The sequence below is a fragment of the Mauremys mutica genome, chromosome 7, assembly GCF_020497125.1.
Source record: "Mauremys mutica isolate MM-2020 ecotype Southern chromosome 7, ASM2049712v1, whole genome shotgun sequence".
Lineage (NCBI taxonomy): Eukaryota > Metazoa > Chordata > Testudines > Geoemydidae > Mauremys > Mauremys mutica.
In genome coordinates, this window is record NC_059078.1 from 77,659,869 (window position 1) to 77,686,602 (window position 26,734).

At 38.9% G+C, this 26,734-nt stretch overlaps 1 protein-coding gene across 18 annotated transcripts in view; it reads left to right on the forward strand.

Moving 5' to 3' along the window:
* GRID1 (glutamate ionotropic receptor delta type subunit 1) overlaps positions 1-26,734 on the forward strand; it is an 845,000-nt gene that overhangs the window by 730,430 nt on the left and 87,836 nt on the right. For all 18 annotated transcript variants that reach the window (XM_045025227.1, XM_045025243.1, XM_045025244.1 and 15 more), the window contains one exon: positions 25,077-25,178. In XM_045025227.1, coding sequence (XP_044881162.1) covers positions 25,077-25,178 — 102 coding nt within the window. The remainder of the gene's footprint in view (positions 1-25,076; positions 25,179-26,734) is intronic.

The following is a 26,734-nucleotide window of genomic DNA, read 5'->3' on the forward strand; positions in this document are numbered from 1 at the left end:
ATTTCCACAATGTCACTGTAAGCTTTAGTCTCAGGCTTAACAGGGTGTAGTAAGCTGCGTAGCAGGGAGTAGGTTTTAGCCCCTACAACAGTTAAGAATATTGGCACCTTCTTCGCTTCTGTAATGTCATTTGCAATACCAAAAAGCTCAAAATGCTCAGTATACACATGCCACTGCTCTGTATTCTCATCAAAAGGCTCCAGGGGCCTGGTCAGAGTAGCCATGATTTTTAGTTTCACTTTCACAGTCAGTGCAAACAAGCAGCTTTTTTGTTTGTTTGTTCTTTACCTTAACTTCTACTTCCTTCTGTTACTGGAGCAGCACCAGGATCCCATCCTCGTCGCCAGTGTTATATCCTTGGGGGCAGCCGGTGTAGGAAGCAATCACTTGAGGCCAGAGAGCAGGCAGCTAACCAAAACCTCCATTTTATTTACAGATATACAGAGAGCTCACTCAGCCGGTTGAAACCGGGTGAGCTATCCCTTAATAGTCTAACTCAGTTGCCATAGTAACAAAACCCATGACAACCAAATACACAACATGCAATCCCATTGACTTTAAATGGGATTGAGCTAATATAATTCAGAGGAAATATTATAACATTGACTAGACAAAAGCTATCTTATTTTGTATGCTCTTTATTTAAAAACAAAACACAACAGAAATCAGATATAATTAGAACTGGTTTGCAATTTTCTGTCAGACTGATTTTCTAATGGAAAATGCAGTTTCCACAAAATCAAAATTTTCTATGGGATTTTATTTTTCAGAAAAAAAAATATTTGAAATGAAGCATATCATGACAGGGGAGTTCTACCCAAATCAGAATATTTTGGGTTTTGAACTGACACGAAATGTTTCATTTGAATATATATAAATCCTGCATTTCCCTATGGCACATTGCATTATGAGAATTGTAGTTCCAGCTCCCATTCTCACCTGTAGTCCTGGTTCCCTGGAGGACTTCAGCTCCCATAATGCATTTATCTGTGTGGCACAGCATGTGAATTATATGAATGTAGGTGCATTATGGGAAATGTAATCTGGCCAAGGAGCCTAACCCATAGAAGAGAATGGGAACTGGAGCTAAAACTTCCCATTGGACAAGAGAAAAATGCATGTTAATGCTCAAATGTTCAACAAATCAAAATGAAACATTTCTATTTTGGCCCTATTCCAAATGTTTAGTTTTCTTTGAAGAAATCTAATCAAAGTGTATTGACATTTCTGAATCAATTTTTTTTAGAATTTTCATTCTGCAGAAAAAGATATTTCAACTCTTTTTTTCATTTCAGGACAAAAACAGTTGTTGAAATTTTCCTCAGCTCTAATCATAATACCTATTTTGCAAATGTGTGGGGCGTTTAATGTGGTTTTAGGTTAAAGGATCTATTGCCTTGCTCTCTAAAAGCAGACATATTTAACAATTAAGGAAGATGTTTAAATAAAAGAATGAGTTTTGTGTCTCAGTATCAATAAAGATTTTTGGGGCATCAAAAATTGATGCTATTAAGAATTATTAACAAGTTTCTGCTTCAATTCAGGTGGCCCAATGCAGCATAGGTAACTCATTACCCCAGGAGGATTCTAATTCAGAAGCATTTTACCAATGAACTGCTGTAACAAAGGAAAGCTATATTAAAGTGTGCATTAGGGATTTGGGTTATTATAAATTACATTTTTTGAAATCTCATTTAGAACCAGGAACTAAAATGATGTTGGAAGGCTCAGAGGATTAATTCTTCCTGAACAATAGACTGTCACTGATCACTCTGTAAAGTAATTATGCCAAATTTAATTATACTACAAGCACATTGTATGATAGTCATAGTGTGCCCAAAAGAGAGTTTGAAAAGGTGCCACACAAGTGTATGGACTAGCTTTGGGAGCACAGTGGCAAATTACACATGTAATTGAGTACAACTTAATATCAGGCTTTGTTAATTAAGGGTTTAGGGTTATATAAAAATGGGGCTGGTTGGCACACTTGATGCTTTTCAATGTAACAAACCAAACCAAATCCCCTTAGCCCCGCTCCCCCTGCATTAGTTTCTGGATGCTGATAAAATTTACTTTACTTATTTATTTTAAATGTAATGAGTTAGAATAATTTGGTGCTACTACCGTCAGCAGTAGCCAAATTGTCACAAAGCCTACAAAACTATACTTGCTGCCTCTGTAGGGGACATATATGTCCTGTTATCCAACTTATTCCTATCCTTGTGATGTCTCTCTGAATGTAACCCTAGGACTCATGCATTGTCATTTCTGGTTCCTCCCCTGCTTTTTATGTGATTGCTCTGTGTTCCTGTTGGAAGTTTGGAGCTGTGATTGGATTTAGCTGATCCTTTAATTACAAAAATAGGTACCTATCCTGCAAGCTGTTCTACCCCGGTGCCAGTCTGGAGCCCTATTGTAGTCAATGAGTACAGAGTTCTGCTTGCTTTGGATAGCTTTCAGGGCCACATCCCTAGTGGATTAAAGTTCTCTAGTAGTATATTTGCCAAAGCCAGTCAAACCTTAGAAGAAAGTCAGGGTGTGCAGTAGGGTTGTCAACCCTCCAGGATTGGCCTGCAATCTCCAGGAATTAAAGATTAATCTTTAATTAAAGATTATGTCATGTGATGACATCTCCAGGAATACATCCAACCAAAATTGGCAACCCTACTGTGCAGCAAGACCTTGGTGGGTGGGAGGGAGAAAAAGTTATGTGAGATACAGATGGAAAAAATTACTGCATTAAGGAAAAACCACTGCAGTTTGGGAAAGCTGTCCAAAAGGTACTTTATTGGAAAGACACATAGCAGTGACAGCAGTTTGAAATGTATAAGGTATTTATGCCAGTGCTATATGAGCACAAAAAAGTAGTGGTGAAACTAACAAGAGAAAGAGTATGGATTCCAGGAGAAACAAGGCAGGTTCACCAGCAATTAGAGCTGTGCAACCACGTTTCTCATCCAGAACTTAGAATATTTTCAACAAGCAGTAAAAATGGTAAGAGCTGGTGCAAAAGTGAATTGTATCCACATGCATCAGGTTTGACTATGGTCTTACATAAAAAATGGAAAAGTTGAACAAAATAAATGTTTGAGGTGTATTAAAGCCATCTAACCTAATGTGCCTGTTTTACCCTGATTTATTTTTAACTATTTCACCTTCCCTCTCTATTTTTTCCTTCTCTAGAAACAAATCTAGGCATTTCCTGAACTCATTGATACTGTTTGATCTATTTTCTTGCCCAAGTATCTTATTCCATAAGGGACAAATCATGACACCACCTCCATGGCTGTGAAAAGATCTTCTCTGTGGCACAATTGGTTCAGCACAGGAATGGAACGTTTTGTTAGGACCCCAGCCAGCTGGATGCAGCTGCTGCATGCCATAGATTCCAGCTCCATGGAAGGGTTTGGGAACAGATGGGGACAAGGTCTGTGAATCTGTGGGTATCTGGATCCACTGACCACTCTTCCTGCAAAGGGTGCAACAGTTGCAGAGACTGCTAAAGTCCTGAGCTATTTTAGCATGTGTATAGCAGCTCTGTGACTGCTTTTAACTATCTAACCTGTTCTTCTCACATTAATCCATATCCCTAGAATTGATTCTAATACAGCAAACCCTTAAAGCTAGAGCTGGTCAGGGAAAAAAAGAGAAAAGTTTTGACTTTTGTCAAAAAAACAAAGACTGAAAATTTTTGGCCAAAAAACTGCTGAATTTGGAGGGAGGAGGTCAGTTTTCTCTTCCTTCCTTCCTTCCTTTTAATGAACAGCAAATGCTTTCCAGAAAACAAAACAAAAGTCAAAACCAAGTTTTCTATCTAACTGGTGTCAATGGAAAATTTATCAACCAGTCTTCCTTAAAATAGACACAATTTAAATAAAAGAAAGAAGAGAGACGTGTCCTTTATCTTTCCCTACATGAAGGGAATTGAATTTTCTAGACAGTATTTGCAACTATAGTAGAGGATACCTTTTAAAAATACTCCCTTTTGTGAACCATGGACCTCTTTTCTGATATTTCTTTAGGTTCCTCTAAATTAAAATGAAAGTTCTACAGATTTTAAATTTTACTCCATAATTAATCTTTAGAATATTCCAGACAAACACTGTATAGTAAAACTTTTTTAAAAAGTGATTCTACAATGCCTTACCTTAATTCCAAACTGTTTATCTGTCATTTTGTTTGATACCATATTATGAATGTACATATAAAACATATTTTGTGGATGGTTTTGTTTAGTGGTATAGTTGATCTGATTTTCAGGTTATAAAATAAATATATGTTATAGGTTGGTTTATGTTTTCATAAGGAATTAATATATAGTCACATTGTAATTCTTTTCTTATCAGGGGTATCATATGATTGTAATTTGATATAACAATTATCACATTTTACAATAAATGTGATAATTGGAAGGTCAGAGTTAAGTTTGTGGGTTGCAGTGTTATTAGTTTTTGATTAATACACTCAGGGCCACAGTACTATAGAAATGAAATTGAGTGTGTTAGAGAAGACATTAGCTTTGGTGTGGTGTGGAGTGTTTTGATGATAATTGAAATCTTAACCATACTAAACTGTAAGTAGCAAAGTATTTTTGTGGGGGAATATACGGACTTTCTCTCTTCAAAATAATTGTACACGTGTGGTTTCACAGCTTTAATAACAGTGACAGTGCGGTACAGATTGAAAGCTAAGTTTACTAAGCCTGATGTATATAAATCACATGACAGCAGAATTATGCAGGCTAACAGCAAACTCCTGCTTCTTGAACTGTCTAATACGCCCTCTCCCCCCGCCCCCCAGTGATTTGGCACCAGTGAAAAACCCCATGTTAAATAACCATGAAGACAAGCTCAGAAAAGTATATGAAAGTCTGAAGGAGTAATTTCTTTTTCTCATTTGTGAGCTTGCTTTAAGACAGAACTGTCTCCAGAGTAACTGTGAGGTTTAAAGGATGCAATGAAATTAAAAATTAACAATATCTTGCCAATGCTAATTGCAAGTGATTCTTTATGTATATCACAAGAGCAGTATGTTCCCTAGAGCAGAGATGAGCATATTCCATTTTATATGACAGCCCTGACTGAACATAAAAAGGGCTATATTTTTAACAGAAATAATTTTAACTCATTCAGTTTTGAGCTTAGATGCTGAATGTTGTCACTCAGCAGGGTGAACACAATATTTTAGTGTTGGAAGAGCTGTCTGTGATGTAAGCAGAGTCTGAATGAGCTCTCCCCTGACATCTGGTGATAAGCTATGGAAGAGGACTTCAGGAGTTGATCTTGTTTGCATGGGCATACCCACCCTGCCTAGGTGCTCAGCACAATGGGATGTTTGCCCAAATGATCACTTGTGGCTGATGTGGGATCCCCAGTTTCTTTGTTATTGGGAAAGGCATATAAAGGGTTATTCTCCTTGTTGTGTGAATCAAGGGCAGAAGAACTATAATTGGCATATCCTGATTGAGGTTCTCACCCTCAACTAAATGGCACTCACTAGGTAGGTACCAAAACCCAGTGAGTTGAGAGTGGGTGGGGACAGGTACTTGTACCTGGTGGTGAGGACCCTGCCTAAGGGCCCCAGACACCATTTGACTCTTTCTCTCTCTGCTGTGTAACAACAGAGCTAATTTAGACTCAATTGAGAGTCTTGTTACACAGCACAGAGATGAAATCACTAATACTTAGATCTAAGCATTAGATTTGCTTTGAGATAGTGTCTCTGATGCAAGAGACTGTGTACCAGCAGTGAGTCTCCCCCACTAACAGCTGAAATCACTGAGAGCTGTTTTAAGTGGTGGGACCTGAAGATACATTGGCAGATTGGTGAGCATCTGGTAGGGCAGCCAGCAGAGAGGCGTGGAGATTAGCTGGCAAGGTGACTGGTATAGAGGTGCGGTGATTGGACAGCAGGGCAGCCAGGCATTTGGTGAAGAGGAGTGGTGATCAAATGCCTGGACAGTGGCATGAGTAAAGTGCGGCCTTCTCCCTCCCCCCCTCACACCTTGGGCAGGAGGTGAACTCTGCAGATGCACCTCTGGACTCTGGGTCTGCACTGACCAAGAACAATAACTGTGAGTGGGGTGCAGAAAAGGGATGGGCACATTAAAGGGACTTTTGGTTGCTGGATTTAAGAACCTGACTGAAGAAGACACTGCCCAACATATGCGGGGGTGGATATTTAGCTCATGGTTTATGTTTTTGAACCCTGTTTGTGGTGTTTTCCCAAATTAATGCCAGGTTACTTCCCTCCTTTTATTAAAAGTTTCTTTTCTACACTAAGACTCTGTGCTTGCGAGAGGGGAAGTATTGCCTCTTAGAAGCGCCCAAGGGGTGGTATGTAATTGTCCTAGGTTACTGGGTGGGGACTTGAGCCTGTTTTGTGTTGTATTGTTGAAGAGGAACTCCTAGATCAGTGGTCCCCAATGCGGTGCCCGTGGGTGCCATGGTGCCTGCCGGGGCATTTATGTGCGCCCGCCTAGTGCCCAGCAGGGGAGAGAAGCCGCGGCCCCACACCTGCCGGGGACAGAGAACTCTGGGGCCTGCAGGCTGCAGGCCCCAATGTTCTCTGTCCCTGGCAGGTGCGAGGCTGTGGCTTCTCTCCAGCTTCTCCGGGGCTGCAGACTGTGGGTGCCGGTGTTCTCTGTCTTCGTCAGGGGCGGGGCCGTGGCTTCTCTCTGGCTTCGAAGTCGGAGAGAAGCCGCGGCCCCGCCCCTGCCAGGGACCGAGAACTCCGGGGCTGCAGGCTGTTGGCGCTGGTGTTCTTGGTCCCTGGCAGGCACAGGGCCACAGCTTAAGCCGGAGAGAAGCCGTGGCCCCGCACCTGCCGGGGACAGAGAACTCCAGGGCTGCAGGTGCTGGTGTTCTCGGTCCCCGGCAGGCGCGGGACCCACCTAGTGCCCAGCAGGGGAGAGAATCTGGGGCCATGCGCCTGCTAGGGACAGAGTACTCTGGGGCTGCGGGCACCGGTGTTCTCTGTCCTCACAGCTTCTCGCCAGCTTCTCTCTTCTGTCTGGATTCATATATTATGTAATATTAAATATGTTTTTTTTTATTATTTAATGTACAAATACAAAATAAGCCTTGAAAAATTGTTGGTGCCCGCCACACTCTTCTGAAAACATGCATGTGCTAGTGGCCACAAAAAAGTTGGGGACCACTGTCCTAGATATTGAACCCAGCCCTTGTTGCTGCCAATTCCAATGGGCAGAAGAGTTACACTAATAAGGGCCATTTCTTGGAATGCCACATTTGTTTTTGTCCCAGGTCAGAATGCAAACTAAACCTTTTGAATGTTTTTGTGAAAAAGTGAGAGATCTACCACAGTACAGCCAACAGTGTGATGGTTAGGGCACTCATGCAAGATATGGGAGACCTAGTTTGAAATCCTCCCTCTGGTTGGTGTGAAGCAGGGATGTCTCCAACGACCCAGGTCAGCACTCTAGCCACTGGGTTTAGAGTCTATCTTACTGTCACTCGTTCTGTCTTTCCTCTTGGGGCTGTACCACTATATAAATTAATTTTCAGAGGGCCAGAGAGAGATTATACCCTGATTGTTAGGGCACTCGCTTGGGATGTGGGAGACCCAGATTCAGCTTCACCTGATTCAGAGCAGGGACTTGAACCTAGATCTCCCTATCATATTAGTAACCAATAATTCATTCACAGCAGCCAGCCAGCAGATGACAATGACTTTCAGTCATTGGTGCCTGCACTATGCCTGGCTCAAACAAATAAGGGGATGGTGGGAGGAGGAGAAGATAAGCAACTGAACTAAGGATTGTGAGTCTCCTTTAGTTCATTCCCCTCATGAGTTAGCTCTCAGGTCTGCAAGCAAAGGGTTGGAGCATACAAGGAAGCCTTGATGTTCCTTCACCACTTAACATTCTGGCAGGAAAGAAGCATAAGATGATGCTGAAAGGCTAAAAAGTACTGCAAATGCTGCAAATTCCCTTTAGCTTCGAGAAGAGCCAATGTCATACCTCAGAACCATCCAGCCATGACAGTGCCACTCTTATTCATGGGAATTGGCAGAGGTAAGATATATTACTGTGGAGCCAGTGCTGCCTTCTTTGTGTTCCCTCACCCATTTTACATGTATAAGGAAAAAAGAAGTCTAGAAAAATTCTCCAAACAAAATCATGCATGTTTCCTTTATTTCTTCCAGTGAGTGCAGTTTCTCCCTCCAAGCAATGTTGGATAATTCTACATATCGTTCTGCATGCACTAGGCAAGCAGTACTTTTCCACTTTCTTAGTGTAAGTATCTTATCAAAATGCAGTTAGTTTCTGTTTGGCAAGTGGTGTTTGCCCTCCTTTTTCCTTGCTCAACTGTGCAGATTTTAATTCTGAAATGCACCATTAAAAAGAATAAGGTTTCTGGGGAGACTCCCCTGAGCTTCCTTTAAATAAAGGTTTTACACAGCATCTGTGAGTCTTCCAAAGCCAAAGTTTCCCGGGGACTGATTTTGACCATTATCTATAATTTCTTTACAGCTCACCACTGGGGATGTTGGGTGCCAAAGGGGCTTTTTATTGGCTTCTTTCCTTCACCCCCCTTTTATTTTAAATCGCAATTAAATTGCTAACTAGCTGCTTTGCTGAATAACTGACATCCCCAAGGAAACTTTTTCAGGTCCTCTGAAAACTTGTAAAATCAGCTTTGCTAACCTAAGAGAGCCTCTTGGTTATTTTTTACAAGGAAAAACTTAATTGGTGTCTGCATTTATCATGTGTCTGAGTCACTTCTTGTATGCCAGTTGGAGGGAGAATTGTACTTCTGGATAGCCTAGGAAGAAGAAAGGGATGACAAAGAAAAACTACCTTCATAGCCACATGCAAAACAAACAAGTTTTTAATCGGGTAGTGTGTGGCACTGGGAACACTGTTCTTCTTATTGTGTCTTCAGAACTCACTTCTATATCATGTTTTTGGGATTTCCCTCTCATTTAATGATGTTTGATTAGGAGAGCTGGCCAAAAAATAATATGATATAAAAGTTTTCCATCAAAAAATGCAGTTTTGTACAAATAAAAATGTTTTCCAGGGACATGTCAATTTTGACAGTTTTTTTTGACTGAAAGGTGTCTAAATGAATCAATTCAGCCTTTTTCATTTCATTTTGATAATGTTGAAATGTTGTCTTTGAACTTTCATATGATTACAATAATTTTAATAAGGTAATATCTATATAAATACTGTTTGATATTATATGTATTTAATATTTTATAATGTTGACATTAAAATGTTTTTATATTATGAAAATGACATGACCCAACATTATTAAAAAGAAGTTTTTGATGTTTCTGGACTGCAATTTTCAGAACTTCTGAGAAAAAATTAAAAATTTTAACTTTTCATTCCGATTTGGAGCAAAAACTAATTTCAAATTGTTGGAATTTCCCCTGGGATGGAAAGTCCAGTTTCTGAACAACTGTATGGATTAGTTTCTACTGAGTGCATAACTTTTAAAAGAATGTGCATATTGACTGATTCTCTAAGTCTTCTCAGTAGTATATTAGACATTACCCCTTAGGAACAGTATCATAGGGAAGTGAGAGAGAGAGGAGTTTAGGTAAAAGATTTGTGGTGTATGTTTGATTCTGGAAGTGCTGTGGTTCTCTGTTCCACATCCTACCCTAGATCTGTATTGAGAAGGCTAGGGATATTGGCAGTATCCAATTTAAGTTATCTTGGAGTCTACCCTAACTGAGGTTCTCACTTAGCTTATTCAGGATTTGTAGGTTAGATTCTGGGTGATAGCTGGGGAGGTCCATAGAACTGAGTGGTGCTGATTCAAATACTGACTGTAATATGGTGTGCTTTAGGATGGATGGTGATTGATTTCCCCAAAGGAGGTTTTAACATCAGCTTGTATCAGTTCCAGATGCTTCTTCTGTGCTCTTTTTACTAGCCACAAAAGGCAAGGACTGTGTTTTCAGGATTTGCTACTGTGCATTTGTGTGAACAGTCCATATGTAGAGAGAAGGTGTTGTGTCTGGTTGGAGATGCCTTGAATGGTGCTTTTTGGTACCTGACTTAGAAGTAGTCTTATCTTTATTTGCAGTGGCAGGTGCAAGGCTCTGGATTTTGGAAGCGGGCACCAGGCTGACAAAGCAGTTCACAGTCCAGAGGGTTATGATCTAGCAACTGCTTTGGTGGAAAAGTACTGGGATGTTTGCTTCCTCTCTGGCCACTATCTCAGCTCACTAACTTTTTATGCCTGAACAGTGGTGCTGGGACTAGGGGAGCTAGGAGTACTGCTGCACCCCCGGGCTTGAAGTAGTAATAATGAACACTGAATACATGATTTCCATCATCAGCTCCCTACTATAAAAATTGTTCCAGCACCCTGTGCCTGAATCTATCTGTATCTGTCTGTGTGTTTTACACTGCTGTCTGAGTTTCCGTCCTTGCTCATCAAGGAAATACCATATTTTATCACAGCTGTCCCCTTAAGACTGAATAGGTGGGGACAGTCTGAGTTTACCTGAAAATCTCCCAAGATGGAGCAATTCTCTGAAACACTGAAACAAACCAACCAACCTATGTTACTGTATTTCACTAAAAGGAGATCACGGATATTCTTGAATTGGCAAGTCTGTTTCTCATAAGAAGGAATACTGGATTGTTCTTTAAATGTACAAACAGCTAGATAATAATCACCATAGCAACTGAAGAATGTCAGGTGAGAGTTATTCAAAAAGGATTTAATGAATGTATGATGTTCCTTTTCTCCTCAGATAATTTGCAATAAATCTGCACACTATTGCTGTATCCATATCTCTCAAGTACTCCCTTGTTTGAAGGGGCATTACTCATTTTAGTCCCACTGTTCCAAACAGCTTTGGTGTGTCCTCACTTTTATTGCTGAAAATTGTTTACTTCAGAAATGGGAAATCATGAAACTGCAGCTGCAGAGGGAGTTATTTACACTAAAGGAATGAATCCTATGGCACTTCATTTCCTGCCTGAATTTATTTATTTATTAGTTGATTGATTGTCATTCATTTTGGGCCTTTGTCACATATTGTGTCCTGCAATTGGTCCTCAGCAGGTCGAAGGATATGGTTGTTATGCTAGTTTATTGGGAGGGCCTTAAATGAAAGCACCAAGGCATGATATTGAAATCCATGAATGAGCTTTAATGATTATGTCTGCCCTCTGGGGTATTCATACAACACTTACTAACTTCTCAGAGTCCTGTCCCAACATGCTGATGTGACGTCCTCATAAAGCTTCTTGGAAAGCAGTGTTAACTTAAGTTTAGTTAACCTAAACCTGAGACTGAGTTTCAAAGCCATGGTCAGGATTCTGCAGGGGATGTCGCCAAGACATTACAAATACATTTTAAGAACTAAGAATAGCTAATTATTAGACTACACTTACAGTTCTATATAAAAAAATATTTAAGAGACCAAATAGCCAAAATTAGTTTATTAGTCAAAGATGAAGCAGTACAATACAAAAAGGAGGCATACATACTACTCTTTTTGAGAAGCAGGCTTGCAGTGTTCACCATATATAGAAGGTGTGCTTTGAAAATATGTTGTTTATAAGTTAGAGCACAATATATATTTCACCCACCTGTCTCAGTGGTACAGAAAAATAAGTAGTGTACCTTCCTTACCTTTGTCTTGGATACCATTTACCAGGTAACAGTGGGCCATGAATGCACTCCCTAACTATAGCAGGACACACCATTCGTGCATCTTGCTTCTGACAGGTTTTGTATGTGTCTGTCCAAGGATGGAATTCAACTGTGCAAAGTGTCATGGGATATACATTAGCACTAGTGAGCAAGAGTTTAGTGCATTCTGGGAAAGGCATAATATAACTCACAGTGACACAATTTAACATAACTACCCAGCATTCATATATGATTTAATGTGTACAATATTAATTACATGCATGTTATACATATTGATTTGATTTAGAGCATATTGATATGCCATGCACATAACAAATATGTATTGGCTAACAACTCACAATGTGTTTTATCCACCAAAATACAGCTCTATATCTACAGCAACTTTGTGTAGTTCCCCTGCTTCTTGGATGTCTGTTTTCAACTGCCCTTCTTACCTGGTTCCTGAGTCCCAACCTGTCTTCTGCCCCTCCCTTTACTTAATGCATCAGTATCTAAAACACTTTAACTAACAGAACTATATGGGTACAGTTTACATTACTCCTGTGACTCTACCTCCTGCTAAATTTTGCTCATAAGTTCAGGACTGCTGGCATTTTTTAAAAGGCTAAAAAAGGCATTAAATATGCCTTGGAAAAAACACAGTAGAAGAAAGATAAAGACTTTGAAAAGAAAAATAAGAAAAAAATATAATTAAAATTCACATCACTCAAGGTTGCCAGCAAGCCTTTAGGAAGAGTAATAGAGGCAGCCAAAGTATGTTGTTATGGACACTGCAAATGCTTTAATAGTGGTGGAATCATGAAATTATAACACTAACTGTAGATATAGCAAATTTGTACATTAAGTGCTAATTAGTTTTGTGTGTAGGCTGATGGTAATTGGCTTGCAAAACTCACTATATGTATACAACAAAACCAAAGGCAGAAAATATATTTTTGAAAACTGTTTTTAAATTGTTTTCCTTGTAAATTAAAACCATTAAATGCATATCATTATGCAGATGAACATTCATGTGTTTTTAATAATATTGTCTATGTTTATTTTGTTTCTTGGAGAACTAATTACCCATTCAAGAATGATCCTGACTTCCTTTGTATTATTTTCTATGTTGAAAAGAGCCCCCAAAACCTAAATGTAGCTGTGTTCAGTCCCATAGGCAGCAAGACTTGAAAGGGGAATGCCAACAATGGGAAAAAATACTTAAAATTTAAGAATGCATTTGTAACCTTAACACAAGATATCCAACTTTGTGCAGATATGGGTCTGTCTTCCACTGCTTGCAACGTTAGAGAAAGGGACTGAAGGGTTCTTTTTTTTTTTCCTTAGGCGCTTATGTCCCATTAATTGGGATCAAGAAGAGAATGTATTGGTAATGGATGAACTTCAGAAGACCATAAGTTGGGTGAAATCATGGTCCAATCGAAATCAATGGGAATTTTGCCACTGACTTCTATAAGACCAGGCATTTACTCCTGAGTTTTCCTGAATTTTATCTGATATAAATATCTCAGACATCCCAGTTTACCCCCTCCCACTGATAACTTTCCAACAGTCCGATCTTTCTGTCTCTTTCTCAGGCTGAACACACTTTGGCCTATATTTTTATTCTGTGACTAGAGACTGGGAAAGAGTGCGGGTTAAATAGGACATCATTATTAAGGTCAGATTTTTTTTTTAAGCTTGAGGTTACGGTTCACCCTTTGCTCCTGTTGGGGTTAGAAATCTAGTTTTTATTAGTCTGCTATCAGTCAGGGAGTTACATAACTCTCTTTTGGGCTGACTACTAGACAGGATGGTGTGAAACATCCTACTAATCACTGAGGGAGATGGGTATCTCTCATTCATATCTGGGCCAAATAAAATTTAGAGTATCTTCCCAGAGAAATGTTCATGTATTTTCTTCAGCTGTGGGCCTTGCACAGCTGAAGAAAATACATGAACATTAGAGAGATAGACTTAAGTCCTCCTGTAGCAAATAATTTGGGTGAAAACTTCAGTTGTCCCCTCATGTTGTGAATCCAGCAATAATGTAAGGTGCCACTATTCAGTTATCCTTCAACCCAAGTCTCTGACCTAGTGGCAGAATGGATTGTCCACTGAACCATGCAACTGAAAAATTCAGCTATGGACAGAGAAGAAAATAACTTCTTGTGTATATATAGCAGAATGAGAACTCAAAAAGATATTTCTAGTATTATTTTAAAAAATAGTGACTGACTGCCGGAAACGGCAGACGTTTTAGCATAACCGGTTGCAATTATTTGATTAATTGCACCAGTGCAAAGTTTATATGTGAAGAGTTTGGAAGAGATACCAAATATTTAGTATTTTATAGCTACAGGCCCCTTCTCCCTTTTCCTCTGCAGCATAGGGGATTATAATTGGGATATCATTGTTGGAAGGTGCTCAGATACTAGGGTGATGAGGGTGATGTGAAAATCTATAGAGAATAGAACTTGTATTTATTTTTATTTTTTTTGTTAGTTTCAACTTTTCCAAATGAATTTCCTATTTTTCACAAAATAGCTTCCCCATTTCACTTCTCCACAGATAACACTGTATCTGTTTGGCAGCTATATAAAAAGTCTATCTGTGTGAAATGGGTTTTTTTCATTATAATCCGCTGATAATTAGAAATGGCAGATGCCGTAGATGTTGTTTTGTCCACAAAAAGCAACTCTGGTGCACACCTACCTTCCCTCTCCCAGTTTGATAGCAGCATGCAGAATTTGCAGTATTCATTTGACTTCAAGCACCTGCTATATGTAGATTGGACAACAATGTGTTTGTTTTAATATCCTATGCAATTGTGAAAGGAGATAGGAGAGCTACTTCGGTTTCCAAATGGTTAATGTACTTTCAAGAGGCAATTTTGAATTATTTCTCAGTCAACCTCTTAGTGCCTCCACAAATAAATTTTCTATGTGACTTGGTCCAATTATTATGATTCTTTATCATTTTTAAACTTATGTACAGAGAGATGGCTGGCCATAAACACTGGTAGTCAGCAACACCATGTTGCGATCTGGGTTTGATTCCCAGTTGCTCTGTACCTGATCTGGTAGTCTCTCTTGGATATTTGGAAGCAGAATGCTCAAGCTCAGGAAGTGAGGTTGGTGGGCAGAGTATACATTTTGTTATGTCACAGCAATCCTACCAGATAATTAAGCAGCAGTGTTGTTCCATTGTATGATGTTGTTCACTCTTAAGTGGATGAGATAGATGGAAGGTGTTAATAGCAGAAAAGGGGGGACTCTTCTATTTTTACATTACAAACACATGTTGGAACTAGTAAGGAATAAAAACATTTAATGTATTTTGCATGTTGATTTCCATACCTTTGATTTACTCTGTTATGGAAATAGGATACAAAACTCTTGTGGCAATTCAATAATTGCCAATATTATACACAAAAGCCGCTAGAGCATAATGTTCTTTTTCATACTGTTTTTCTCACTGTTATGATTGCTTTATTAAATACTGTATCTTACAGTTGCCACGGCAGCCAATGTCCCCCACTAATTTCCTCTTTTTCACCATCATTAGCATGTTGCTGTCACTGTTCCTACAAAGAATAGTATTAACGGAGGCAATTTATTCTATCAGAGGTGGAGATGGCATATTTATACATTTATATCACTAGAATTAACAGGCTCCATTTACCTTGTCACTTCTGCTTGGTTACTCTTTCTATTTAGTGTGTATTTGCTGTCCTTTATAACATTTTGCTCAAGCTTTGGTCAAAGCATTGGACATGGATGTGTTTCTTCAGTATTCAAAGCAGCTGCAGGATCATTAATAGTTACTGGTTTTGGTTGCTTTTGTTTCTGTGTTGTAGCATCCTATCATCCTGCTTCAACTATCTGGTCATGGTGATGTTTCATTTTGCCTATCTTGTAGCACAACAATGGATCTGCCACCCCACTGGAAGCATGGGAGCATACAATTAATAATCAACATATAGATCCATGAATATGTAACACAGGTGGGATGACACATCCACAATACACAACTGAAGATATCTCTGTGACTGGACAGTGTCAATGACTAGATTACTTTGTCCCTTGTGCTATATATCAGTTACAGGGAATATAAACAGCCACTGGCTTAGGTTTATGTGTATTCTCTGTGTGATGTCCCGATCACAAATATTGTAAGCAGCCTCTATAGCTCACTGTACAGGCTGCCATGGCTTCCTCTGATATAAGTATACTACCGATTATACTACTTGTTTTATATCACAGGGCTCTCTTTACTATTCAAAACAATTGGCTTTCAAGGCAACAAGGCGTTTTACTAAATTTAGATTTGGTTAATGATTTCATCTGACAATTACTGCATCTGACTTTGTAACATTTTACTCCTCTCCAATAACAAACCATAAATATAGTAGGGCTAGGTTCTGTTCTGTATCATACAAAGGTAAATCCAGATTAACTCCATAGACTTCAGTGATTTTACACCAGTATAATAGACGACAGAATGTGGCCCTGTGCTTTTAAAGAGGCTTCTGGAGAATCTCCAAAAATTAGAGTTAAAAACCCCTATTAGAACACCAGATCTTCACCAGGACAAGGGTGATTGTGCCTTATGATATATTTCTAATGATGTCTATTATTTTTTAAAAAATGCAATGGGAGCACCATTCCATACTCTAAATGATTTTACGGTCAAAGAGATCTTTCTAATACTAATTCACAAATTGTCTTTACTTAATTTCATCCCTTTATACCAGATTTTAGCTGTTTGACCATCCTAAAACATTTATCTCCATTCTTGTGTTCACAACCTACAAATATACTGCTTTGCGTTATGATCCATTGTGTTCCCACAGCACCAGGCTGGATCAGTACTTGAATGAAAGATCTCCTAGGAATATCTATGTGATGGTGATTCAGTGAGTGGTACTCTTCTCTCTGTGCCCATATTGAACCAACTCCCTTGCATGGTTTGTGGGCCTGATGTTGCTAGAAGTGTTGTCTTTCAGATGAGTTGTAGAATCTAAGTCCTGGCCATTTGCTATATGGTTTTCAAAATCATAGGGGGTTATATCTATGTTTCCTGACCAAATTCCAACTCAAGTAATTACATTTTACCTATTTAAATCTCTCCTTCATCTTCACTTGAACATGATATCCTTCTTTACTTCCTGTCTTAGACTCTTATCTGGCAAACATTTATGCACATACTTAACTTTACAGCTGAGTAATCCCATAGTCTTCAGTGGTACTGGTCATGTATGTTAAATTAAGAACATACAAAAATGTTTGTTGGATCGAGACCTTAAACTGTTGCTGTACATTGTTACATGTTCCATCACACAAAGTTTGCATTTCAGCACTTCTGAATTGATCTCTCCATGTCCTTTTCTTATCTCAAAGTCTGTAGCAAGGCTTAATGAGTTTTTTTGTTTTTTTGCAAACTGCAAATGTTTTGGATCCTCATAAGAAAGACATTATATAGATTCAAAGTAGTAATAGTCATTATTATTTTATGGTATGTATAAATTTCCTGCATGTCTCAAGGTATGTCTACACTGCACCTGGAGATGTAATTTTCGCTTGGCTAGTTGTAGGTATGCTAGCTTTGATTGAGCTAGCATGCTAAAAATAACTTGTAGCCATGGCAGTGCAGTCAGCATGATGGACTTAGCTGTCCAGGTGCATAGCTAGGGTGTCAGATAAGCCCATGAAGCTGTGGCTACACTGCTGTTTTTAATTCTAGTTTCATCATAGCTAGCACATGTACATCTACATGAGCTGGAAATTAAACCTCCAGCTTCAGTGTAGCCATACCCTTAGTTGTTCTTAGCCTAGCTATACCTGGTTAGTTCCTTTAATCTTTTTGGATAAGCCAGTCCCATCAGCCCTCTAATAATTTTTGTTGCTCTCCTTTGAACTCTGTCCAATATTTCTACCTCTTCCTGCTATTGATTTTCCCAGAACTAAATACAATATTAGGAGTGTGGCCTCACCACAGTTACTTATAGAGAGGGACTGTCTCCTGGGCAATTTACCATGGGCTGTCTCCACTTGACAGCCCAATATCACATTGGCAATATTGCAGTCATATCACATAGCAAAAACTTCACTCATTTGCTGTCCAGTTTCACCCCTATGCATCTCTTTGACATTTGTTGTCAGTTTTCTCCCTCCACTTGCATATATGTGTGTTGGATTCTTTTCCCCCAGAGGGATTAGCTTGCATTTTTCCAAGACAAATTATTTCATTCCCATATTTCTAACTGCTCCTTCTCTCTTCATATTATTTTTCTATCCTCACTTGTGTTTGCAATACCTTGTAATTTGGTAATATCGGTATATTTTAGTAGTGTGCTATTTTATTCCCTGTTCCAAATAATTAATAATGCTGTTAAATAAGACTAGACCTGAACTCAGACCCCTGAAGCATCCACTAGATGCCTCCTTTCAACTTGATACATCACTTTTGATTGTTCCCCTTGACTCTGGTTCATCAGGTAGTTTGTAAGCCATATGATATTGCCTTTCCACAGGAAATTAATTCAAAGTGTGCAAGGTAAGATTTCAGGAGACATGGACTGAAGTACACTACTTACATTTAGATACTGGTATTGTATGCCATCTTCTTTCCTGTTACCTACTAATTTTGCAATTCTATCGAAAAAAGCAATCAAGTTTGTCTAGAATGATTTGTTGATTATAAAGTCATGCTGCTTAATGCTCATGCTTCAGTTATTCTCTAGAAATGTTTTATTATCATTTATATAGCACCATAAATTTGCACAGCACTTTAAAACAAAATAAGCTACAGTCTTTCCCCTGAAGAATTCACACTCTAAGGGCCCATTTACACTGCAATAACAGTGCTAGCATGTATCATTCTCTTGGACAGGAACACAGTGCTCTCTGTCAGATACATTACAGAATTGTGGCAGGGAACCAAGCATTAGCATGGCAGTTCCTGTACGGTACTCTCTTCCTTAGTCCTCCATCTTTCCCTGCAGAAGTTGCTCTGTGAGAGCAACTCACTGCCTCAAAAGGGCTTACTTGGGAAAGATATGGCGGCCAGAATCAGCAAAAGACCACTGGAGTGGCAGAGAACACGTTTACATGATTTCTCTTCCCTGCTCTGAGGATTTACTGAATGACTGACCAATTTTTTTGCAGGCCCCTTGCCATGCCAAGTGGACTGTCTTGTGGATCAACCAGACCGCAACAAAGATTTCCTCCATGTGATTCAGTGGCCTGCATATCCCACATTAATTGCAACAGGGACTGTAATCTGGGTTTCTCAGATGAGTGCCCTAATCACTGAGCTATGGGGTACTCTGGATGACTTGCTCACCTGAGAAATGGGAGCTGATGTTTTTGGGGTCAATTTCTTACTCCACATCAGGCAGAATGAGAAGCTGAAGATGGGATTGCCCACCTCTTGCAAGAGTGCTCTGACCGCTGGGCTATCTTTTGTGAGGAAGGGATGACTTGTCTCAGGCTCCTGACTCCGGAAGACCTTTCACTGCTGTGAATCCCAAGCAGAGGGAGGTGCCTCCTATTAGGTGATGCCTGCTCTTCAGAGAGAGCCACTTAGGTCACACCCCTCTCCTTAGCATTTCATATTGGCTAGTTTAAACAGTTCATGCTCAGCTTGCAGCCTTTTGTTAATCCCATTCTCAGGCACTCAGTGCTCTCCGTGTGTTGTACAGGGAGCCTGGACATCTAGGTCAGGGCTGTGGATTCCATTAGGTGGTAGAGTGCCTAAATGCTAGGCCTTGCAATGCAGAGTCTAAATCCCATGGATGGAGCTAACCCTGCATGTTTATATTTAGGTGTCCAAATATCTTAGAAATTTGTAGCATGAGTCTCCACAGTTTGAACTAAAGAGCCAAGTTCTGTAGCTGGCATCTGTAACAGACTCATACCTTCTGTGGATTGGGCGCAAAGAGGGGATGCATAGTATATGCTGACCAGCGGGTTATATAGCTGTTCCATCCTATGTTGAATTCATATATCTCACAGTGAATGAAACTAACTGTCACTATTATTGTTGTGTCCTTAATCAGCTCCTCTCTATTTGTATCACATGACTTCTCTTCTGGTTGGGTTTTCTGCTTTCTGGATCATAAAATTGTTCTTCACATAGTCTAAGAACTGCTTTGAGGTGGGTTTTTTTCTGTTTGCCTGGGCAGTAAGAGTCCCACATTAGTATGGTTTCTTAGTTCTCAAGCATCTCAGGAGCTGATCCAGGAATGCTTAGCTCTTGCTGTCCGGTCCTATTAATCAGAGGCAGAGGTGCACTGTGTTTCTCCTTTACTTCATTCCTGATGGAATTCTCAACCAAATTATCCCAGCACCGAACTTGTCATTGTCAGATTTTACCTCACAGACAGGATAAAGGCTTTTGACCATATAGTACCCACCTTCTACCTCTTCTTCCCTTGTTACAGTATCTGTCTTAAACCGATTATACCCATCCATTGAATACTGATATTCCAATTATGTGGATGTTCAGAAGCAGGCTACATCTTTAACACAAAGATATTGTAAAATGAAATCAGTATATAACAATATTTAAAAATAAATCTGTTGCAACATGAGCAGGTGGTGTTACACAGTAACACTATATTGGATGCGCTCACTTGTCAAGTCTTAGCCAGTATCCTATCTCTGACAATGACCCGTCCCAGATGCTTGAGAGGAAGAAACAAGAAACCTTCCAAATGATCTGTTTAACTTGGCTGTACAATAAATGACTGGCAATGTTAACCAGAGTGGTCCAACATGTAAATAAATTACTATAGCACAAGAAGATTTTTAAGATATTTTGATACCTACTCCCTTGCCATAAAATACAAAAATGTATTGTATTGGAATTGCAATGGGCCTAGGAGTCCATTTCAGTTAACTTTAATCAGGTTGACTGGGGATAGGATGGACTAGTTTATCTGTCTCCATGCTTGGACTGAGTTTCCACATTTCTAGGAAACATAGTTTGCATTGAACTAGAGGTCCATGTCTCATGCTCTGAGAAATGACTGCCTGACACACATTCCTCTCTTTTTGCTTTCTTCCTAGTGTTAAACATCCAAAAAGGTCTTTATGCTACAAAGGAGTTCCCAAGCAAGGTTTTGCTACCTCTTGGCAGGATTCAAGATTTTTTTTTTTTTTGGTTAATGCAAACCCTTTCATGCAATTAATGTGCTTCTGCTAAAAAATGATAAGGTTTTATTTGAAAAGTAGATCATGTTAGGTGATGTCATATCTAATAGGAGAGTAAGATGATAGTGGCACAGATTATTTTGACAGTAACTACTGTATCCTGAACTTAAATTATATAGATGTGGGTGGTCTTAGTTACTGATGTGGTATAAATATAAATATTCACTTTTTATGTCACTTTCAATTTTTTGGCTATATTTGCTTGATAGGTGCAAGGAACAATTTTCATCTTTTAGTAGAAAAGATAAAATACACATTTTCCCACTTAAATCTGTTAATTTTAGGATCTAGTGCATCGAATTATACTGATTGTTATACACATTTATTTCTACACACACTTATATGAGGTTTAGTAAATGTTTACTGTCTAATTGTCAATAATATGTCTGAATTTTTTCACTGAAATGGCTGTGGATTTAATTATAAATGGCTTACTGAACATAGCTGTAAAATTTATATTAAAGTACTGCTCTTAAGGAAAATGCATTTGCAATGGCAGTTGATGCATAAGTGAATAGTTATATAATCATATTGCCATCTATGGATAATGTATGTCTTTGCTACTATATACTATTGATCATATAAAACATAATGTACTTATAATCTATGTACAATCCATGCCAGTGTTACTTGCGTGACTTAACACTGTTATTATGAGCAGTCTCATTGGCTCAGATTCTGTTCTTACTCAACAATTTTACATCAATGTAACTCCATTGACTTCAGTGGAGTTATTTCAGATATTCTCTGGTGTGAAAGCACAATCAGACCTACTAACTTGAATGGGACCAATTGCATGAGTAAGGCTGAGAGAGATGAGGAACTTTATTAACAATCTGGCCAATCTTTTGTGTGTATATATCTCCCATTGGCAACTAGCAGGATCTGGCTCCTTACTTATTGATGGAAGCACATGGAGTCCAAGCACACAGTATGTAAGTGCCTCCTGAGAGGTCCTGAGCAATTTGAGCTCCCAGTCAGGAGAAGTGGAAGGCACTCAGCATGTCCTAGGGCCTTTTAACAGCATATAGGATCAGACCCTTTACAATGTTTCATTAACAGTTCATTAACCAACTAGTAACAGTGTTTCACTGTTGTATATGCTATGTGTGCATGACCATGTGCTGCATTTATGTGTTGTAAAATACAATTACGCTTGTTAGTTTCTTTCCAAGATTTTCTCAGCTAATGTTCTCACAAGTACAACAACTATCTGAGAAATATTAGCACCATGCCCTGTGCCAGAATTTCCAACGAAATGATAATTTCATCAGGATTTTGTAGCTGTTTCTCCAGTTTAGGCTTCAGTGGTGATTGATCTTCTGTTTTATGAAGGGAATGTAGGATTTGTCTGTAATATGGCTATGCACAATACAAGCCTTAATCAGAAAGAAAGCCTAGCTGGAAGGCTTTAAGCCAAAAGCTTTATTAAAGACACAACCAGGAAGCCCAAACCCTGCAATTCAATAACTTGAGAATCAAGAATACTCTGGATTGCTTCAGCAAATATATTTTCCAGAGACCAGTGGTTTATGAAATTTATTCTACGAGTGGCTGATCCTATGAGCAGTTGTTTGTCATAATCAGATTTAGAAGCCATACATCTCCTATCAATTGATGATTGTGCTGTAACCTCTGGCTTCAGATTTCTGGCAGAAGTATAGCACATTTCTACAAAGAATGAAAATTGTAACTGTCTTATCAAAGAGCAGCAGCACTCATTTTGTTTAACAGTGCTGGAAATTAGTTTTTCAGGGACTGATCTTGACAGGTCAGCTGTCAAGAACTGGTGTATATAACCATAAATTCATTGATCCTATAAACAAAATTCTGTCTACAAGAACAAGTGGAAGTCAAAATTGACACACTTATGAACAAATGAAATGGTCTGAAGCTCAAGGATTCAGAGGAAGAATCCCTTTTGGTAAAAGGTTTTCCTCATGTTCCATTTATCAACCTTATCTGCATCATTTACTTTTTATAGACTGCAAAATTTACCTCTGCATACAAAACAGTATGCAGTTGAGGCTGATATGAAATAGGGAGAAACCATAAAAATATCTTAGACATATTCCCCTCCTCCCTGAACCTCATCCTATTTAATATATGAGAAGCCAGTTTCTCCCCTTTTCCCTTTTAAATGAAAGCAAAAAAAAAATCCTTATTTATGTTGGCATATTGTTGAGCTCCTCTTTGAGAACTCCCAGCCTTGGTGCGGATTGTATTTAGATGATATTCAAATGATTCATATCTTAGTCTTCCGATAAAGGCTATTTTTAAAAGTGGGGAAGAAAAAAGGGGGAAAAAAGAAGGAATTGTTTGCTAAGACATTGAAAAAGAAGATGGTGAGTAATACAGGGTTGTGTTTTGCTTCCTACCTTTGAATAAATATCCAGATTCTCAACTGGCGCAAATTGGACTTGCTTCTTTTCAGTCAATTAAGCTATGCTGTTGTATATTTGTTGAGGATCTGGCCTGCTTTGTTAAATTATAAGGATTTTTCCTATTTGTTTTTATTTATTTATTTATTTAGATTTATTTTGAGAGCAAATATATGACATTAAATTTAAAATTGAACTTTCCTGTTAAATTCCACTGGCCATGGCTGTAGGTGTTCATAGGAGACTATCCCAGTGGAATTACTACTTCACCCAGAGGGTGGTATTTCCAGAATAACATAGCAGTGTGCGAGCATTCAGGTTTGGGTCATTGTAGCTTTTGACACCATCTATACCTCCCACCTCTTAGCACTCTCAGATGTGTTAAGGTAGATGTAGCCTAATTCCTGACTTTCCTATACTGTACCCAGTTTTCATAGGTACGTGAATCTTGTTGTGAAATCTACAATAACTCTAGAGCTCATTTCATTCCTATGACCAACCAATCATCAAACTAAGATGGATCTGTGAGATTATTATTTTGATGTACTCACTGTATCCAAAGCCCTGGCTGAGGATTTGTTATGTGGTCCCCCATTATTTGTTGTGTGTTGGTCCAACTTTTGGGGGTGAATGGTAAAACAAAAGTAACAGAAGTAAGTCTCATAGGACTCTTAACCAGAGGCGTTATCAGAAAAATACATTCCTTCTCAGGAAAAGTTTGACTCTTTACACTAAGGATACCCAACTGGAAGAAGCCACATTTTAGAGTTCCCTGGCCTATGTTTAATTTCTAAGGGGCATGCCTACAGCTAGCAGCATAAATACTTGCCTATATATCTCTAAGTGCAGGGCTAATGACAAACACAAGAGATGTAACCTCAATATCACTTTTTTCTGTCCAAGAACAAAACAATTTCATGGATTCTATTCTAGGGTAAAAGGAACAGTCTGCTACTAACTAAGGAGAGAGTATTCACTGTGAAAAATCCAATAGGTCTTCTGAGGCTGACTACCACATTAGACTTCTTGTCAGAAAATGCAGTACAATTTAGTTTGATGTGCTGTATCATATTTAATTGAAAACTAATGCATTTAGATATACTGACAAAAGTAGCATCAATAAATATTGCAGGGCTGGGGTTAAGCAGGGTGCATACACCAGGTTTATAACTTATTTTAAAGCTTAGGAGATGTTTGATCTTCAGCAACCTTGGCGTTTGAGAGAAATGGATGTGATTGTTTTATTAGCAAGAGGGTGAGGAGTTCTAGGTCAAGGAGAGGAAATAAGTCTTCAGATAGGAGCTGAAGAGCCACTCTCATACAGATGGAAGGGAAGTCCATTCCTTATGATGCCAACAATATCAAACATTTACTACTTATTGATGAGATACAGGGTTGTGCACCGGAGAAAGGAACTGGCATTTGATAAGCAGTGGGGAATGGGTTGAAGTATGGGCAGAGAAGGAGAACAGGGAGGGAGCAGTGGTGAGACCACAGGTAATCTTGCTGCTGATGAGGCAATAGAAACTTACCAAAAAGAAAAGTCTTATCAAAGTGACTTAGGTGAAATGATATGACAAGTACTGTAGATAACAAAGCAGATTTATTGAAGAAAACACATTCAGCCAAAGTACTTGGGCATTTTTATCCTCTTAAATTTCACTCATCATTATCCAGACACTAATGGGGAGCAAAAATGCCTCATTCTCTCCCGCCCTCCCTTTTTTTACTCTTTACTGTTTTGTAATATAACCATTCAGTCAAATTGCTGTTAAAGCATTTTAGGTAAATGTTAAAAATGTACATGCCTAATATTGCCTTCATGCTCACTGTATTATTTCCATTTGTAGTTGGCAACATGGGACTCTGAAAAGGGACTGAATGGGAGCCTACAAGAACGCCGTCTGGGCAGTGACTTACAAGGACTGACACTGAAAGTGGTGACTGTCTTGGTATGATCCTATTTGAGTTCAGGAGACAAAATACTCAAAATAAAAATGCTGTGAAAGGATGTTTGGTTTTCCCCTCTCCTCCCCCCATAATTTTTCATTATCTCTTTTAATTCTGTGTCATCTACTTGGGCTGACCAACTGCATAAGCAAGAGAAGAGAGATGGAGGACTTTTAAGTTTTTGTGTGACTTTGTTGATGCTCATTAAAATCAGAAGTTTAGAGAATTGCACACTGAGACTGTGTGCTAGTCTCAAACCGTCACCCAGGCTGAAATTCACCTCCGTGCAGATGACCAATACAACCCCCGTGCACTAGTCTAATAGTGTCCAGGACTTGTACTGGTCTCTGCACAGGGGTGAATTTCAGCCACAGTGCTCCTTACGCTAACCTGTAACATTTTCCTGTACTGATTAATAGATTTTAACATTGTGATCATCTATTCTCACCTCCTGCATAATACGGGCCATAGAATTTCATCAAGCAATTCATTCATTAAGTCTATAATTGCTTGTTGAGCTAAAGTATCTCTTTTAGAAAGACTTCTGGACTTCCTTGGAGAGGTGTTCTAATCTTCTCACATTATGTGATGGTATAGGGCCACTTACCACTTGTAACTTAGAAGGTACTGGAGCTCGACTTAGCTAAAAGCTACATGGGGAATAAATTAGGATTTGAACTTATTTCCAGAGATAAAAGGGTAATTCATTAATTTTCTGCTTGGCTAAGCCACTAAAATATATATTTTTAAGGGAGCAGTTACTTTATGACTACTTAATATGCTGAACATGGTGACCTCATTATGTTTTTCTTCTTTACCAAAACTATATGCCCACACCAGTTCTTCATTATAATAATGTCATCCTCTGGTTGAAAGATGCTATAGTTGGCTATGTAAATAATGCATGCTTCTTAAGTTACTTATTTTTCTATGTAGGTTTTCTCTCTTCTACTAGATCAAAGTGCATTAGAAAGATCTGGAGAACCGTAGGAGATCATTAGGACAGTTTTCTTTCCATCTGTTTTTATCTTTCTTCCCTCTAGCTGATAAAGGCTGTGATCATATCTCCCCTCTTTGTGGGAGGTGAGCCGCTCCATCCGGAGAGGATGTCAGCACCAGTTTGCAGACATGGCCAATGGCAATAGCTGTAAAATCAGTAGAGCTGGCATTCCCTTGGCAAGTGAGCACACAGTCTGTGTCAGACTGAAACAGCATTGCCCTGCAGGATTTCCTATTGCATGATTTCCAAAATGCATTTTGCTAACTCTAAAAGCACTTCAGGGAACAACTCCTGTAAGAATTATTCTTGGACTGGTCATAATGCTAAATAATGTAAAAATAATCAAAGTATTTTCTAGTTATTATTTCAGTGTGTTCCCTGTGTAGATGATACCTTCGTTACCGTATGGAAAAAAAATCTATACAACTACATTATTCTGGGCTGGACAACTGCAGTATTCTAAAAACCAACAATAGCACTGGGTTGATGAGAGTTAAATCCAGTTTTTTAGGCATTTCAAAAAAACTTCTTTAAATATTAGCTTAGATGTTATTTTTT